This window comes from Geotrypetes seraphini, chromosome 15 (assembly GCF_902459505.1).
Source record: "Geotrypetes seraphini chromosome 15, aGeoSer1.1, whole genome shotgun sequence".
Lineage (NCBI taxonomy): Eukaryota > Metazoa > Chordata > Amphibia > Gymnophiona > Dermophiidae > Geotrypetes > Geotrypetes seraphini.
The window spans coordinates 53,041,409-53,054,992 of record NC_047098.1 but is presented as its reverse complement, the minus strand read 5'-3'; the positions used below and the strand labels follow the sequence as shown (position 1 = coordinate 53,054,992).

The window sequence follows — 13,584 nt, the reverse complement described above, 5'->3', positions numbered from 1 at the left end:
AGATATAGCTCACAGTTTTCTCCTATATCTAGTGGTCTGGTCAAACTCAAGAAGTGAGAGAAGTGAATTGAAGAATTTGACTTGTTAGAAGGAAACTGTTGACCCTTTCCCTCCCCCCTTCCATTTTCTTGAAGCAAATAAGGAAATGAAATCATTCTTCCTTAGCTTATATATTACTTAAACCAAGGCATTATAAGTTGGTGATGGTTGCAGTGCAGCAGTAATTTTAAAGGAGGTTGCCTATTATAAGATGAATGTCCTTTTTTCATCCAAACAAGATTCTGATGTATATGGCCTAAAAGATTCTTAACATACAAAGGAAGAGTTATCACTACCTGCCTCATTCATTCAACCCTCTCTCGTTTCCCATGTTGGCAATGGTAGTTGTAAGTTGGGGAAGGTTTGTGGTGCAGCTAGACTTTCATTTTTTTCAGTTTTATAATGCTAAATACCTTTCCCAGTAGTAATCAAAAACATGCAGGTGATACGATTTAACAAAAAAGGAAATAGAGACGGGAGGTCCTTGCTGATAGAATATGTGATTATGCTCAGTGAGTTCTGATATAGTGATAAGTGCTTACAGTGATGTCACTTTTTGCCCATTTGCTTACATATTTGTGCTATTCCATTTGGTTTTACAGCTCAAAATCAACATATGGTCAAGAATAATCTTTCAGATATCTGTATATGAACCACCTTTACAATTTATTATTCAAGTACTGTACTAGCATGTTATTTAAAGATAAGACTGAGAGCCCCTTAACATCATTTTTAATTTTTTTTCCTTTATTATTTTGAAAAAGATTCAAGACTGGCCAGATAAATGGAGATCTGTTAATATACCATGTGTTGTTGACTTTGAAGCCATACTATGCCAAGCCATATGAGATTGTAGTGGACCTCACCCATGCTGGGCCCAGCAATCGCTTTAAGACTGATTTCCTCTCCAAGTGGTTTGTCGTTTTCCCTGGGTTTGCATACGAAAATGTGACAGCAGTGTACATCTACAACTGTAACTCCTGGGTCCGGGAATATACTAAATATCATGAAAGACTGCTTACTGGCCTAAAAGGTAGCAAGAGGCTTATTTTCATTGATCCCTCGGGAAAGTTGGCAGAGCACATTGAACATGAACAACAGAAGCTACCAGCTGCCACCCTAGCTTTGGAGGAGGACTTGAAGGTGTTCCATAATGCTCTCAAACTGGCCCACAAAGACACCAAAGTTTCTATTAAGGTTTGTAATGTTTTATTGTTTCTGTTGATATAATGGTATAAAAAGTGTTCCTGTGAAGGTGAAGTCTATATTCAGCCAGAAGTGATCAGTCATTTTATAACCACTTACTGTCTCCAGCTAAATTAGATTGAGATATTCAATGCCAGGCCATGGCCTGGCATTGAATATCATTGAATATCCAGATTTGGCCCGGCATGAGCTGGTCACTGGCATTTATGCAGGGCTCATCTGATACTCAGCTGGGGAGGAAGGACATAAGATACTTATGCAAATCCTAGCTGAATATTGGCCAGGATCCACATTAGGAGATCTGTCAAATTACCCTTAGATGAAGAGCTGACCCTCCCCTAAGACTACTACTGAAGGTCAGCACTACTGTTTTGAACCCAGAGCTAGATTGGTGGGAGCAGAAGGGGATCGCTTTTGCTCCAGCTCCTAGACTACCAGGGCTTACATCTGGGTAAGCCAGGGGGCAGGGGGAAGGGATCATGGGGATTGGAATGAAGGGAGAGGGATTAGAAAGGGGGATATAAAGAGGAGATTGAACCTGGGAGGTGGTTTGGGAGATCAAGGAGGAGGATCGGGTCAGCGACTCGGAGGCCACAGTTTAGAAATTATGTGGGTGCCAGCTGATTGATATTTAGTGCTAGCACCTGCATATCTGGATCAGCGTTTGTTTTTTGCTGTCCTGTCTGGCCACTTAGGTATGCAGGCACTGGCACTGAATATGACCCATGCCCAGATAAGTCCCGCTGAATATCAGTGGCCATCCTCCGTAGCATAGTTTGCAAGCAAGATCCTCTCCTGCCCACTTAGCGCAGGGTTAAAGGATCATCTTTCCACTGTTTTTCTTCTCTTTTAGGTTTGTTTTGTTTTTTTAGTTCAATCTTTATTAAGTTTTAACATTTTACAAAGAAATGCAACACAAATATATTATAAACATATGTAAACATGTAGCAAGAAATTTTAACAGTCGTGTCATTATCTATCTATCCATCCCTCCCTTACCCAAACCCTCTCCCTACCCCCCTTTCCATATTTGTCTGTCTTTTAGGTTTGTTATAATTTTAAAATGATGATTTGTTTAATGTCACAGCACATTTCAGTTTCCTCTAATTGTAAGATCTGTATAGCTAGATGTGAAGAAGTTGGAGGTTTTTATGTACTAATAGTTGATAATTCTTTTTTGCTTCTATAATAACATTTATTTTAATTCTCAGCATGAAATTGAATAGCAGTGCCAGTGTAACTTTTTGCAAAATCTTGAGTTTCCTAGGCTCCCCTTCCTTTACTTCCTTTGCTCCAAAGCCATGAGAACGTATTTGCTTTCATCTCTAGGTATTACAAATTACATCTGTTTTCTCTTGTTAGGTTGGTTCTACGGCAGTTCAGGTGACATCTGCAGAACGAACGAGAGTCCTAGGTCAGTCGGTGTTTCTGAATGATATTTATTATGCCTCCGAGATTGAGGAGATCTGTCTTGTGGATGAAAATCAGTTCACACTAACTATTGCCAACCAGGGAACACCTCTGACTTTCATGCATCAGGAGTGTGAAGCCATTGTCCAGTCTATCATTCACATAAGGACTCGATGGGAGTTGTCACAGCCAGATTCCATTCCACAACATACTAAAATCCGTCCAAAGGATGTGCCTGGAACATTGCTCAACATTGCGTTGCTTAACTTGGGGAGCTCAGATCCAAGTTTAAGGTAATAGTTTTTGTACCGATCAGGTTTTTTAGTACCCGATAAAGGGAATTTTTAGCCAGTGGCTGTACCTTGCACTGTTGCTCTGATATATTGTGTAGTATTGCTGCTCATGAACATGTCATCTGTAGCATCTGAGGTTTATTTTACTCATCAGGAATTCTACTCACAATTCAACACTTGCAGGCACTAGCATCAGCAGTAGAGAATGACACAGTGACTGTTACCCATGGCTAACCATGGGTAACCCACCGAAACTGAAAGTGAAACAAACTGGTTACTGTGGGTACGGGGACAAGGCCATTCACTGCCCCGTGGAATGGTCTTGTCCCCACAATTAAGTATTTTGCGCGCGTTGCCTCACTTATCACCCCTCGCGATCGTGTGGTCCAACAGCCCCTTCCCTCCTTCCTCCCTCTCAATCACTGCAATCCGGGCATTTCCCTCCTTCCCTTCCCCTCACCTTCATTGGAGATTTTCATTTTTTTGTCTCTGAGCGGCACGAGCCTTTTCACAAGTTGCATTCGGCTTCCTGAAACTTCTCCTCTGATGCAACCAGAAACAGGAAGTTGCGTCAGATGAGAAGTTTCAGACAGCCGCACGTGACTTGAGAAAAAGCTTGGGCTACTCATAGACAGAAAAATGAAAATCGTCAGCGAAGGTAAGGGGAAGGAGGGAGGGAGATGCACGGACTGCGGCAATCGGGAGGGGGCTGCTGGACTGTGTGATTGCAAGGGTGATAAGTGTGGCAACGTGCAAGGAAGTGGGTAGGAGAGAAAGAGGGGAACACGCTGGAAGGAAGTGGAGAGAGAGGGGGAAGGGAGGGAGGAGCAGACGCTGCATGTTAATGGGTAGAAGAGAGAAGGGAGAAGATGCTGAAGGAAAATGGGGAGAAGAGAGAGGGGAGCACATACTGGATGGAAGGAGGGGGATTTAAAAAAAAAAAAAGCACATGCTGGATTAGGGAGACAGATACCAGATCTGAGAGGAGGAAAGGAGAAAGATAGATGGTAAAAATCACCTGGGGGAGGGAAGGAAAGATGGAATAGAAGAAGACAGAGATGCAAGACTGTGGAGGGAGGGGAAAGAAAAAGATGGGTGCCAGACCAATGGGGGATGGAGGGAGAAATGGAAGAGAGAGACAAACAGTTTCTGGTAGAGGCATAGAAACAGAGCAGATGCCATATGGAAGAGCCAGAGAGAAGGCAGACAGTGGCTGGAAGGAATAGAATGATGAGAAGACGAGGAAAGAAGAAACCAGACAAGAAAAGTAGAAAAAAAAATGTCTATGGGGGGGGGGGGGTTTGCTTTAGGATAAAGTGGTGTTGTAGTTGTGTTGATAAATATTTATAAACAAAGCCCTGCCAGCTGAAGATCTCTTCTTCTAGTTCAGGAGCCAGAACTTTTATTTATAAAATGACAATTGTACAGAATACTGTTTCTTTTTATACTTTAATAAAATAAAACTATTAGAGGCTTGTGCAGATGGGATCAGATGGTTTGTGGGGACCGAGCTTGCGGGGACAGGAACAAATTTTTTCCCTGTGTCATTCTCTAATCAGCAGCTCTTGATATCTTTCCCCCTCTGCCAGCCTAAACCCAACTGTTCATTTGAACTGCAGGACTGTATGGAGGCCCATAGTATTCACATGAACAGTCGGGCCTAGGGCAAAACAGAAGGAGGAGGAGACATTCAGTCATGCTGCTCCGTTTCTTGCAGAATAGTCAAAGGTTCAAGGGAGGGGTCGCTCAGAAGAATTGTAATCCCCTACCGCTCTAAACAGCAAAATATTTTGTAAATATAGGGAGCCCTCAGTGTGAACGAGCAGCCATAGGAGACCAGCTCCAACGCTTCACAGACAGGCAGAGGTCATAAACCCCCATCCGCACACCATCACTGGGCCCCCCCAGTAGGATTCATACTACTACTCTTTCTGCGCTGCTGGTTCCTCATTGTGCTGAATCTGGGCACAAGTTTACAGATTTACACTGATTCGTTCTTGAACAGCTACCTGGGGATTTCAGGGGCGATAAGCAGGCCCATCTGAATTTCCGAGAACAATTTTGGATCACCCTTTGGGACTGAATGATGGTGTGGATTGGCACACCATCATTTAGCCCGGTGGAGGTCTGGACCTTTAATTTCTGTGGTTTCCTCTGATTGTTTGTGTGTTTATTATGAATGACGTGTTTCTGTGTGATTGGTGTATGTGTGGGTGACGTTACTCCTGGTCTGCTTTTTAGCTGGCGTGCGTGCTTCTCTGTTAGCTCCACCCCTTTCCAGCCGACTCGGATCGTTACAACTTCCAGTATGGGTTCCTGAAGAAGGGCTTGTCTCCGAAACCAGGCTGGTTGAACCTGGTGTTCTGTTGCGTTTGATTTTGGTGCTTATTTCATTCAGTTAAGTTTGGGTTTTTTCATTGATTTCATTTTTGGCTGGGGAACTGGCTGGTTAGGTTCGGCTAGGGGCCGCTCAGAGGTTTTTCATTGTGTTTTTCACTTTCATGTGTGATTATAGTTTATTGAGTTGTGAGTGTTTCCACTTCATGTAATTTATTTAAATCATTGCACACAACGGGGGCCCAGTGATGGTGTGCGGATGGGGGTTTATGACCTCTGCCTGTCTGTGAAGCGTTGGAGCTGGTCTCCTATGGCTGCTCGTTCACACTGAGGGCTCCCTATATTTACAAAATATTTTGCTGTTTAGAGCGGTAGGGGATTACAATTCCTCTGAGCGACCCCTCCCTTGAATCTTTGACTATTCTGCCTTTTTGTAGTATCTTGTTGAGGTTGTGGCAGTTTTTGTGTGGAGTAGTTTTTGTTTGAGCTCCGTTTCTTGCTGCATGTTCGGGCAAGGAGGGAAGGGAAAGAAAGGCAGACCAAGCTCAAGTGGGCTGAGTACCACAAAGGAGTGAGGATCACTGGGGCAAGCTAGGAAGGGATGCCACAGGAGGAAAGAGAGAGCAAGGTTGAGTGTGTGCTGTGAGAGTCAGGGAAAGCAGGGGTGAGTGTATACTATGAGGATTGGGGAGAAAGAGTGAGGTAAGAGTGTGCCATGGGAACTAGGAAGGAGCAGAGAAAGCTGAGAGTATGCCATGGAAACAGGAGGGGACAGAAAAAGCTGGGAGTGTGTCATGGAGGAGGAGAGGTCATAGAGAGTGTGGAATGGAAATGAAGGAGTGAGAGTAGAGAAAGCTGAGAATGTGCTATTGGGTTGGGAAGGGGGCAGAGAAAACTAAGTGTGTGCCACGGGGATGGGAGAGGTAACAGCAAAATTAGAGATTGTGCTGTGGAGGTGAGGTAGAGCAAACTGAGAATATGCCACTGGTGTGGGGAGAATTGAGGTTGAGACTGAGTGCGCCATGGGAAAGGTTGGGGGAGAGAAGCAATGAAAACTGGGAAGGGGAGGAGAAAGAATGGGGGGAAGAAGAATGAGGACTGGGGAGGTGTGCCTAGGGGAGGAAGTATGAAGGTTTGGGCGTGTGCCTGTGGAGGGCGAATAGGAAGTTTGAGGTATAGAGGAGTTAGAGGGAGCAAGAACTGCAGTTGAAGTGAGAGGGGAACTGGAGTGAGATGCTGGAACCTGAGGAAGTAAAAGATAGAAGGGGATTTCATGCCTTATGATGGGAGAATTCTATGAGAAAAAAATAGCAGCACTATAAATAAACTGCAAAAATTTGCAAAATTTTAAAATATTGTGTGCAGAATTAAAAAAAAAATTTTTTGCACAGAATTCTCCCCCCCCCCCAAATAATTGACATCATATGATCTCTTTGTGTCAATATATTAATCTTGTAAGAATTAGTAGGAATGACATTCTGCCATGTTGACATTATTTTTATGCTGTGTGTGTTGGATGTTATTTATTATGTATGTTTATTTGTGCACCGCTTTGATTTAAAGTGGTTTATACATTTTTTTTAAAATAAATAAATAAATAACAGAATGACTGGGAGATTTTGTAAGACTAATCTTAATAGGAAACTGTGACAAGGATTGTAAAAGTAAGGCTTGCTTAATGGTTTATCAGCAGCAATGTGTTAAACATTGGTTGGCAGGCAGGAAGCAGCGGGTGGCAGTGAAGGGCACAACTCAGGCTGGAGAAAGGTCACAAGTGGTGTCCCACAGGGGTCGGTACTTGGGCCGCTGCTGTTCAATGTATTTATTAATGACCTGGAAACAGGAACAAAGTGCGAAGTTATAAAATTTGCGGATGACACCAAACTCTGTAGTAGGGGAATGTGAAGAACTGCAAAGGGATCGACCAAACCGGAGGAGTGGGCGAATAAATGGCAGATGAACTTCAATGTGGAGAAATGCAAGGTCATGCATATAGGGAAAAAGAATCCGATGTTCAGCTACACAATGGGGGGGTTGGTACTGGGGGAAAGCAACCTTGAAAAGGACTTGGGAGTGTTGGTGGATACAACAATGAAACCAATGCGCAGCGGCCTCTAAGAAAGCGAACAGAATGTTGGGTATTATCAAGAAGGGTATTACATCCAGAACAAAGGAAGTTATCTTGCCACTGTATCGGACGATGGTGCACCCGCATCTGGAGTACTGTGTCCAATATTGGTCACCGTACCTTAAGAAGGACATGGCGATACTTGAGAGGGTCCAGAGAAGAGCCACACGAATGATAAAGGGTATGGAAAATATTTCTTATGCTGAGAGGTTAGAGAAACTTGGGCTCTTCTCCCTGGAGAAACGGAGACTCAGAGGAGACATGATAGAGACGTACAAGATTATGAAAGGCATAGAGAGGATGGAGAGGGACAGGTTCTTTAGCGTACTGGGAACTACAAGAACAAGAGGACATCCGGAGAAATTGAAAGGGGACAGGTTTAGAACCAATGCTAGGAAATACTTCTTCACACAGAGGGTGGTGGATATCTGGAATGCGCTTCCAGAGGGTGTAATAGGTCAGACTACATTATGGGGTTTCAAAGAGGGACTAGATAAATTCCTGAAGGATAAGGGGATTGAAGGTTACAGATAAAGGATAAAGAAAGGGTATAGATAAAAAGAAAAGGGGTTTGAAGGATATAAAGGATTAGGGAAGAACAGGTTCTAGACAAAAGATCACTTTACAAGTCATGGACCTGATGGGTCGCCGCTGGAGCGGGCCACTGGGCGCGATGGACCACTGGTCTGACCCAACTGAGGCAAATTCTTATGTTCTCTCTAAAAAAACTGCCAAATGTAGGATGGTTCTCTCATTCCCAATCGGACCTTAAATATGACATCTCTGGTCCCAGATTTGTGCTGGAGGCCCCTTCTGAATATGCTGTTCCATTGCCCTCAGCTGTCAGAGCCTATGGGGGTAATTTTATAAAACATTTGCCACATGTAAAGCATATTTTACATGTGTTAAATAGCTATTATAAAATTGTGCAGGTAAGTACAGGTATAGATGCCTAAAAGGGCATGCCCATTTTTGTTTCTTCTCTTGGGTGGCACTGCAAGATATGCACATATTTTTATCAAAACGTGTCGGTACACAGAGTACACACACATAACTGATTGCTTCTCGGAGCAGGGGTAAATTTTGGTAAGAACATTTGTGCACTACTGTGCATAGGTTTAAACATAGAGTATGACGGCAGAAAAGGGCCGTCGGCCCAACAAGTCTGCCCACTCGAAGTACCCTCCCTCAATAAGAACCCTCCCTCTAAGAATTTCCTGGAGCGAACCCACTCCAAGAACGCTTCCTCAACAAGAACCCTCTTTTTAAGCATTTCCCCAGAGCGAACCTACATGTTTATCCCATCGTCCCTTGAAGTCGAGTGCATTACTGGCCTCAACTATCTGACGTGGAAGACCATTCCATCAATCAACCACTCTTTCGGTGAAGAAATATTTCCTGATGTCACCATGAAATCTCCCTCCCTTGAGTATGAGCGGATGCCCTCTGGTTGCCGTGGGACCTGTAAGGAAGAAGATATCTTCCTCCACCTCAATACGGCCCGTAAGATATTTGACTGTCTCTATCATGTACTCCTTTCTCTGCATTCTTCGAGAGAATATAACTGCAGCCTGCTTAGACGTTCTTCATATGGGAGATCCTTAAGTCCTGAGACCATCTTAGTGGCTATACGCTGAACCGACTCCATTCTCTTCACATCCTTTTGATAATGTGGCCTCCAAAACTGAACACAGTACTCCAGATGAGGTCTCGCCATTGACCTGTACAACGGCATTATGACTTCAGGCTTACGGCTGATAAAACTTCTCCGGATGCAACCTAGCATTTGTCTAGCCTTGGCTGAAGCTTTCTCCACCTGATTGACAGTTTTCATATCTTCACTAATGATTATACCCAGGTCTCGTTCTGCGATGGTTCTTGTTAAGTTTTCACCATTCAGGGTGTGTGTTCTGCAGGGGTTATTGCTACCAAGGTGCATCACCTTACATGTTTTTGTGAATTTTTATAGGTTTCTCATTAGAAAATTATCCCCACAAGATGACACCAAAGTGTAGGCATGCAAAAAATGTAATATATTGACTTAAATGTATGTTTTCAATTATTATTTCAGTTTTTTTAGCATCATTTAAGAAGTACCTTTTCTAGAACTAATTGTTGAAATTGATATCTTCAGCCCTCTGCATCAGTTGTACTTTAGAGCAGGCCTCAAGAAATTTTCTTTGAATTTAGGAGCCAGCTCTAAAATTTCGAAGCCACCAGCTAAGACCTTCCCTTCCCCCATCTCCACCAAAATTGAAAGAGAGAGAGATCCCCTTTGAGGTCTATCACAGCTCTTTTAGAACCTGTTTTACTAAGGCTGTTGTTATCCCATTCCATGTCTAAGGGAAAAGAAAATGTAGTAAATCTGGATTTAATGAAAATCCATTTTTATTAAAACAGATCTCAGTGCATCATAATACTCGGCCAAAATTATTTTCAAAACTACTACTAAACCTGGTTTTTAATTCAGTGCTGCAGGCCACCATCCAGTCTCTGTCTCATATATTCCCCTACCTCAAGTCGCAAGATTGTGGCGGTATATAAGAATAAAGTTATTATTATTATTATTTTTCACTCTCTTGTCTCTCTCATTCTCACATATTTCCTTACTAGGTCATCACCCAGGAAGCTAGTCAAACCCCCCTCCCCAAAGCTCCTTTACCCCACTAGCTAACTATTTCCTCATCCCCCAAGCTAGCCCTCACTACCTAGGAAGCCAATTGGGTCTAGAACAGGGGTGTCCAACCTGCAGGCCGAGGGCCACATGCGGCCCCGTGAAGTATTTTGTGCGGCCCCGGTCGAGGGCGATGCAGTATTTTCCTCTGCTGCCCCCTGGTGTTTACTGTCTTGTTGGCTCCCTCCTCTGTCTTGCTGCAGCGTTTGCGTGTTTGTGTGGCCCAGAAACATTTTTTTCAGCCAATGCGGCCCAGGGAAGCCAAAAGGTTGGACACCCCTGGTCTAGAACCTAGAAGACATTTGTTTCATGCTTTCTATGATAGTAAAGATATTGGCTTTAGGTTTACTTAGTTTGTTAATACTGCCTGTGATACTGCATTTGGAAATCCTCTGGAACAAATCTAATGACTATGATGAGGAAAGGTGATGCATTAAATCACATCACTTATGTTTTTATTTCAGGTCTGCTGCCTATAATCTTCTGTGTGCCTTAACATGTACCTTTAATTTAAAGATTGAAGGCCAGTTACTGGAAACTTCAGGTCTGTGTATCCCTGCCAACAACACCCTTTTCATTGTCTCCATAAGTAAGACTTTGGCAGCTAATGAGCCCCATCTAACACTAGAGTTTTTGGAAGAGTGCATTTCTGGATTCAGCAAATCTAGTAAGTAAAGCTCCGTTTTGTCAACGGTGAGAATTACATGTTTGAAACTGACAAACTACATCACTGAAATGTTGTGTGGCCATATTATACAATCTATATTATAAAATGTAAGATTTGACAGGAGATTAAATTCTCAGTGTATTCAGTTTGTAATGGAATTTTTATATGGCTAGTGGTTCCATGGAGTAGTGTGTGGGGCTCAATGTCACTAATTCAATGGCTGTATTTGTATTTCTAAAGTAGGAGCTGGCAGTTCTTTGTAGTTTTATTTTGTTATGTGGTGTTATGTTGCCTGTTTTCGGGTTTTGTTTAGGTTCTCTGTTTCTATTTTATTTAGTTCATATATCGACTTTTAAATTATTGCACACCACTTTGGAGTGGTGTCTATTGTTGGGTCTGGAACATAACAGTTTATAAATATTTTAAATATATTTCTTCAGTGCAAGAATTTATAGTAAATACAGGTACAAAGTGATTGCCTGGGATCAGATTGATGTTTCAGTGGCAATGCTGTGCATTACCATATAGAACAGTGGCCTCAAACTCGCGGCCCACCCAGGTGCTATTTTGCGGCCTGCAATCTTGTACCCGATCTCATACTTTGGGAAAGAAGAGAGGCGCTGGCATCAGTTGACTTGCAACTTCCTGCTGCCATTGCATATGCCGGGACTCCTGTCGTCACGTATCTGCCGGAAATGCGATAGCAGGAGTTCCGGCATACGCAGCGGCAGCAGGAAGTTGCAAGTCAACTGACGCCGGCACGATCTCACACACTGGGCAGGAAGAGAGGCTCCGGCGTCGGCATCAGCAGACTTGCAATTTCCTGCTGCCGTCGCGTATGCCGGGACTCCTGCCTTCGAGTATCTGCCGGAAATGCGATAGCAGGAGTCCCGGCATACGCAATGGCAGCAGGAAGGTGCAAGTCAGCTGACGCCAGAACCTCTCTTCCTGCCCAGTGTGCAAGATCGCTTACAAGACCACGGCTGCAAAATACAGGTATTGCTGGACAGGGGAGGAGGGGAGGAAGGAAGGGAGAAGGGGTACTGCTAGACAAGGGGAGGATGGAGAAGGGGTACTTCTGGACAAGGGGGGCAGGGAACGGAGAAGGCGTACTGCTGGACAGGGGGGAGTTAAAAGGAAGGGAGAAGAGGTGCTGCTGGACCTGGCAGAAAGGGAGGGAAAGGAAAGGTGCTACACACTGGAGGGGAGGGTGAGATGGTGCATGGGGAGAGAGCATGTTGGCTTGGGCGGTGGGAAGGAGGGATGCCATTGAGGAAAGAGGCAAGAACAGAGAGAGAAAGTGGCAGAAAGGCAGAAAGTGCAGGAGGCAGAAAGTGTTGGACTCATGGAGAGGGTGAGATGGATGGGGAGGACAGAAAGGAGGGAAGGAGAAATGTTACACTCTGGGGAAGGGGGAGATGGCAGAGAGTGAAAAGTTGGACTCAGAGGGAGAGAGAGAGATGTTGGTTGGGGGAGGGAAGGAAGGAGGATCAGAGGAGAAGCATGCAGGAGTAAGAGAGGAAAAATGTAGGATTGGTGGAAAGGAGGGAGAAATGTTGGACTGGGAAGAAGGCCAGAAAGGAGGAAGGGAAGGGAGATGGACTGCGGGGGGGTGGGGGGGCAGAAAGGAGGAATGGAAAGATAAATGTTACACTGGGGGGGAAGGAAGGAGGGAAGGAGAGAGAGATAAGATGGGAAGATGAGAAAGATAGGAAGGGAAGGTAAGACATGGAAATGTAGATTTTGAGAAGAAAGCAGAAAAATGGAAAAATTGAATGTTAAGTTAATGCCAAGGCAGAAAGTGAAGACGGAGAGAAAAACAGTCAGTGGACAAGAAGGCCCTGGAAACATAGTTAAAAGCACAGAAAAATAAAGTCACCAGACAACAAAAGTAGGGAAAATTATTTTATTTTCAATATAGTGATTGAAATGTGTCAGTTCTGAGAAAGGAAAGATGTTAAACTTTAACAGTGAGGGCCGCAGAAGAAATAGGGTACTTGGAGGGCCGCAGTAAAAATAAAGAGTTTTACCTCATGCAAAATTGTCATTTCTTTAATAAAACATTAATTATTTTTTCTGCGGCCCTCCAAGAACCTACAAATCCAAAATGTGGCCCTGCAAAGGGTTTGAGTTTGAGACCACTGATATAGAGGTCTCCGGTTTATATCCTAGATTGGACCTGCAGAGCCAGTATTCCAGAAGGAGCCTTTCTACATGGCTCCTGGCTTCAGGACCTTCACTGCATTGTCCAAGTTAATAACAGTCAAAGGGTAGGCCCACTGAAAGGGGGAATAAATCTCTTGCTAATTTGTGAATGCAGATTTATGATGCTCAGATCCCAGCAGTGATTTCAGTTTAAGCTGGAAGAAATTATCATTTTCCTCCCCCCCCCCCAAAAAAAAAAAAGGTCTGCTTTTCTCCTCTTATTTCCATGTTTTTGCCTTGAACAGGTATTGAACTAAAGCACCTTTGCCTGGAATATATGACTCCTTGGTTACTAAATCTGGTGCGTTTCTGTAAACTCACTGATGATGCCAAGCGACAGCGAGTCAGTGCTATCCTGGATAAGCTGATAACTATGACAATCAATGAAAAGCAGATGTATCCTTCCATTCAGGCGAAGATATGGGGAAGTCTTGGACAGGTACTGAACTTTCCAAATGTGCATTCTATTGTGTTTGGCTGCAGGATATATTTAACATCTCTTTTTCATCAGAAACATAATAGCTCAGAATAGAGTATCTGTAGCCACAGTAGATTTGGATAAGCATGATTTTGTTTCTTTATGTATATGTAACAGTTATATAGAATGTGACCTCTCCAATTATTT

General features: G+C 43.6%; 1 protein-coding gene across 10 annotated transcripts in view; it reads left to right on the top strand.

The window, feature by feature from the left end:
- NF1 (neurofibromin 1) overlaps positions 1 to 13,584 on the top strand; it is a 393,675-nt gene that overhangs the window by 278,919 nt on the left and 101,172 nt on the right. For all 10 annotated transcript variants that reach the window (XM_033922537.1, XM_033922541.1, XM_033922536.1 and 7 more), the window contains 4 exons: positions 804 to 1,236; positions 2,608 to 2,948; positions 10,552 to 10,754; positions 13,205 to 13,398. In XM_033922537.1, the coding sequence (XP_033778428.1) occupies positions 804 to 1,236; positions 2,608 to 2,948; positions 10,552 to 10,754; positions 13,205 to 13,398 (1,171 nt within the window). The remainder of the gene's footprint in view (positions 1 to 803; positions 1,237 to 2,607; positions 2,949 to 10,551; positions 10,755 to 13,204; positions 13,399 to 13,584) is intronic.